Here is a 5,130-nt window from a genome sequence, read left to right as displayed (position 1 = left end):
GAGTCGTATCGGTATGATCCCATCCTCGATGGCGTAGACGTTGACGGAAATGTCGTTGAGATTTTCAAATTTTTTAATTTGACTCAACGTCATCGGGAACTCAATACCCGTGAGATTTAGTACCAATGAGTAGTGCGGATATGATGATGTTCGATATGTATGACTTTCAGCGGGATGTAGAGCTGCAACCACCGACCATGCGAAACAAGCAGTGTCTTTGGATTGCACGTTGACCACCGCTCTCTTTAACATAATTTCTCGCGGGAGTTTGATGTGACATCCCGCGCGCAGAGGATTCAGTTTATTCGCGTTAACATTCAAGTTCAATATACGTGACAGTGCCCATCCGCTATCACGTTCTTGAAACTCTTCGAGCGATGCTAGGATTGGCTCGACGACGCGTGACACGTACCACTCGCGCTGATCGGTGCATCGATATATTTCATAGTTCCGAGTGGCGATACTCTTGTTCGCGCGTTTGTCACCTGCCACGAATTCACCGTTAAATACTGTATTTATCTTTATAGAGTCATATCTCCGCATAATATACTGCACACGCTCGATCACAGTTTCACTCGCGTCTTCGAGGAATCGGCGGGGGTCGATGTGATTAGAGTTTATCACCGCGCCCGTTAGAATACGGCTTTCGAATGCCGTTTCGATCTCGCGCCATCGGAGTGCATATCCGGCGCCCACGTACACAAATCGTCCGCGCACTGAATCTTTCAAACTCTCGAGCCGCGCGATACGTGCGATCACTGATTGGCTATTACCGATCGATAATCGCGGGCGTTTGATCCGACTCTGTTCTTCCAGAGATTCTATAAATCACATCGCTGTTCCCACGCGACGTACTCTTCTCTGGTACTAAGCAGGGTAGCTTGCTGTATCAAATCTCGCTCCATGTCGCTTGATTGACTAATGACACGATGCGTCTGAATCTTTGCGTTTTATATCTATCTATCTATTTGGCAACAATGCATCCCCAGTGAACAATAAGGCGTCTTTAAGACGCCTAAAAGACGTCATAAAATTTTGTAGGACGTCCGAAAAATTTATTAAAAGGCGTCTTTAAGACGCCTTATGTCTGTCTTTTAGTAGTCTGTTACACGTCTGTCAGACGTCATATTAGACATATTTTAGACATTTTGATGGATGTCTCTCAGACATTCCTTATAATGGTCTATAAGACGTCTTTGAGACATTCTACAATGTCATTGTTCAGACATTTTTCAGATTAATTTTGGACATTACGATTTTTCTGGATTAAATTAGGTTATATTGACAGAGTTTCGATACACACACACACACACACCGCCAGTACTATGAAAATCTAATATTATCTAATATTATCTAATATTATCTTATTCTTGTTCTGCAAAATGTCTTAAACAGATATGTCCAAAAGATATCTTAAAAAAGATGTCTTTATAGGATTTGACTAAAAGTCGTCTTTAAGATATCTTTTTGTAAAATCTTAAAGTCGTCCTGGAAAGGACGTCCAAAAGACGTCTTAAAAAGAATTGTCTTTAGGACTTGGCTAAAAGTTATCTTAAAGATGTCTTTTTGTAAACGTCTTAAAGTCGTCTTTTTTAAGACGTCTTTCGGATTGTCTGTTAGACATTCATGTTCACTGGGTCTCTTAACTGTTAAATGTATAATTTGGCAACGTCGCAATTGTATCAAATTACATTACTGCTTTCATCACCTGACGTGTCTTTTGCATAAAATCATAAACAGAACTTACAAACGTTGCATTTTTTAAATATCGAATTACACTAATGATTTCATCACCGTACGTGTCTTTTTGCACAAAATCATAAACAAAACTTGCGAACGTTGCATTTTTTAAATATCGAATTACACTAATAATTTCATCATCGCGTACATGTCTAAAAATCTGTATTGTGCGAAATTCTTTCTTAGCAACTGCATATTTGCAAACGTTGCATTTTAAAAATATTGAATTACACTAATGATTTCAATTCTTCGCTTCCTTCCATCCATCCTTATTCGCATGGTATCACGTTACATCGCGACAGCGTCATCGCTAGAGCGGCACCGCGTGCGACAGTCTCACCGCGTGCGACGGCGGTATCGCGATAGTTAAAATAAATAATAATAATAATTATTATTATTTCTATATGATATGAAATAAGTTTGCGAGCGATCTTTTATTATTAATCAACCTTTTTAATTTATAAATTAAAGAATTTGCGGGACAAAGATGCGATATATATAATCGCATAAGGGAATGCAAATATTAACGCATAAGAGGAAGAGAGACGGTAGGTATAGCACGGCTGCGCCCGGAGGGACCGCGCCCGACGGACCTCGCGGTAGGGGAGGACCGCGCCCGACGGACCTCGCGGCGGGGTAGGACCGCGCGCGTTAGTTTACCGGAGGACCCTGGCAGCCATTGACCCCGCGGTGACAACGCGGACCCCGCGCGAATGCGTCAGCACCCTGTGATGTCATTTTCCTCCCCGTCATCTCTAGGCGTCATCCTCCTCCTCCCGTGACGTCATACTCCTCGACGTCATCCCCTCCCCTCCCGTGACGTCATACCCCTCACACTCTGTGACGTCATCCCCTGGCATCACCACAGTGTTCCTAAACGTATTAAACTCCTCGCGTTCTTAAACACATTATAATTTATGTTTGTAAACCTGGTTCATAAATCAAGTGCTTACGGAAAAAAGAACAAACTTGGCCTAGAACCCTCCCATCTATACTACTAATTTACACTTAATATCTTAAGTTATCTCATCGTCCCAAGAAATTTTTTGGGCCCAAGCTTCTTGTAACAAAAGTTTAGGGAAAAGCATCACGGGACAAGCGAAACCCAGCGGATCAAATATTCGATGAGTGAGCGACAGTATAAAGCGTTTAGTAATTTTCTCAGTGCAAAGATCGTTCAATTCCGGTACGTTTATTGTTAGGATATCATCTTTCTTATTCCAAATAATGCCCAGTACTGCAGCCTGGTCTTCGTGGGTATCGTCTCCTGAATACTCCCATCCTCTAAGATCAAAACAGCCTTTCTCCATCACTGCTTTTGCATCTGAAATAAATTCGTATAAATGTGTCAACGAATTTACGCTAGTAACACAATTATCGACATAGAAACTTTTCAAAAGCTTCAATACGTTTTCTCGGAACCTCTCGGAGAGGCATTCGTCTTCGATAACCTTGCTTAAATGTAAGTCAATTATCGCGCCTAGAATAAAAGGGCTACAAGATACTCCAAAAACGACTCTAGTATGACGTAAGACTATTACATTACCTTCGTTATCATACCACAGAAATCGCAAAAAATCTCGATCCTTTACATCAATGCTAATTTATAAAAAAACCTTTCTTATATCCGAAATAATTCCAATATTACCTTTGCGAAATCGTAATAACAGTGATACAATAAGCTCTATAAAATTAGGACCTTTTTCTAAACATTGATTTAATGACGGAAAACTCTTGTCCTTTGCTGACGCATCGAAAACAGGTCGTATTCTGGTGGTACTTTTCTCCTTAACCACATGCCGATGTGGAAGATAGTGGCCCCAATTATGCGCTTCTTCAGCAGGAACTTCTTCGATAATGCCTTCCGCCATCCATTCATCAAATACTGCGTTGTACTCGTAGAATAATCCTTCGCTCTTCAATTTCTTCGTTGTTGTAATTAGTCTTTTATGAGCAAGATCTCGATTATCGTTGATCTCCGGGTGAGTTTGCAGCCAAGGTAGTCGTACTTCATAGCGTCCATTTTCGTTTAACCGAACAGTTTTCAAAAAAGCTTCATGTACCTCCTTTTCATGTTCTTTAAGCGATTTCGTCTCAATAGGATCCTTTATTCCTAGAGTGTCTAAGTTCCATAATTCAGAAACATTCTCCTCTCGTACAAACATAGACAACACGATTCCAGTTGCATCTTCGTGCACTTCGGTGTTAGAAATTTTTCCCATAATAGTCCATCCCAAGCAAGTTTCTACCGCGACTAAACCGCATTTCAGAAGTTGTCGGCGTCCGGTTAGCAGTTTTCCGGCGACGTCAGCTCCAATAAGAATTTGTATACGTCCGCTATTTTCCTCGTTGTCTTCAATATCTGTCAGCCGGATGTTCAAATTCCTCAATTCCTTGTTCCATGAACCACTTTTAATGCAAGGAATACTGTCACAAATGACATCTTGATTGAAAGCTTTAAAATTGCAAGCATATTTTCCATCCAGGCTGCTCAATCGAACAATGTAACGTCGATGCCTCTGTGAATCCGATTTTAAATCAAAGAGTGAATGGGTTATTAATTGTTCACCAACCGGTTCATAACCCATCATCTCAGCTGTCTGTTTCAGAATGTACGATCTTTGCGAACCAGTATCAATAATAGCACGTACAATGTATTCGGCGTCACTGTTTCGCAGTTTAACGCGTAATGTCTGTAAAAAAACTTGTGGATTTTCGAATATACTTGCCAAGTTACTCTCTTCCGTGGATTCCTTATTATGCTCAGCTTCCTTCGTGACAGTTTCCTTGCGAGTGACCTCTGTGCACATCAAAATTACATGCCTTTTACTACACCATGCACATTTGATATTGACACGATATTTCTTACACAAATGTCCGATTTTCAGGTAATTAAAACAGGCATTTTTCTCCTTGAGCACTTCCCGTCGGTCTTCTATATTCATTCTTCGTGCCTTCTCACAATTAGCACTCTTATGTTGAGCACCACAAAATATATTTTTAATGTATTTGTAATGTTTTTGTTTGCTCCCGTCGTAAGTAGACTCGCGGCACTTGGAATGTCTTTATCGTTATTAGCGCGTACTTTTGATTTTTTGCCTTTATCATTCTCGGATTTTAGACCAAAACCTCTGACAGCCATCGAAATTCTTTCTTCGTTCTCCACTTCGGCTCGAAGAAACTCAATCAGGAGTATCAATCTATCCTTCGGAACATCGGTAATATGCGATCCAGAACTACTTCGCTGCCATGCGCGCAACAAATCCTCTGGTAAAGAAAATTCCACCAGAGGGAACAACATGATCGCGCACTTATCGGTCGTAACGCCGAGCGTCTCGAGCGCCCTCAGATGTGACTCGATCCTATCATATAACGTTGATAATTGTGTCT

General features: G+C 41.0%; 1 protein-coding gene across 1 annotated transcript; it reads right to left on the bottom strand.

The window, feature by feature from the left end:
- Positions 1 to 2,756: 2,756 nt before the first annotated feature.
- LOC108773288 (uncharacterized) lies at positions 2,757 to 4,685 on the bottom strand. The gene is made up of 2 exons (XM_018539048.1): positions 3,389 to 4,685; positions 2,757 to 3,064 (listed from the first exon to the last, which is right to left on the bottom strand). Exons 1-2 carry the CDS (start codon positions 4,683 to 4,685, stop codon positions 2,757 to 2,759), a joined length of 1,605 nt encoding a protein of 534 aa, XP_018394550.1.
- Positions 4,686 to 5,130: the final 445 nt, after the last annotated feature.

The sequence above is a fragment of the Cyphomyrmex costatus genome, unplaced genomic scaffold (assembly GCF_001594065.2).
Source record: "Cyphomyrmex costatus isolate MS0001 unplaced genomic scaffold, Ccosl1.0 scaffold2023, whole genome shotgun sequence".
NCBI classification, from domain to species: domain Eukaryota; kingdom Metazoa; phylum Arthropoda; class Insecta; order Hymenoptera; family Formicidae; genus Cyphomyrmex; species Cyphomyrmex costatus.
This window is presented reverse-complemented; position numbering and strand designations above follow the sequence as displayed.

What these genes read in the sequence shown, in the direction of transcription:
- LOC108773288 (XM_018539048.1), bottom strand. Translation starts at nt 4,685, where the DNA reads ATGAATATAGAAGACCGACGGGAAGTGCTCAAGGAGAAAAATGCCTGT. An exon ending in GTTATTACGATTTCGCAAAG is followed by an intron (nt 3,065 to 3,388) that starts GTAATATTGGAA and finishes AATTTATTTCAG; the next exon opens with ATGCAAAAGCAGTGATGGAG.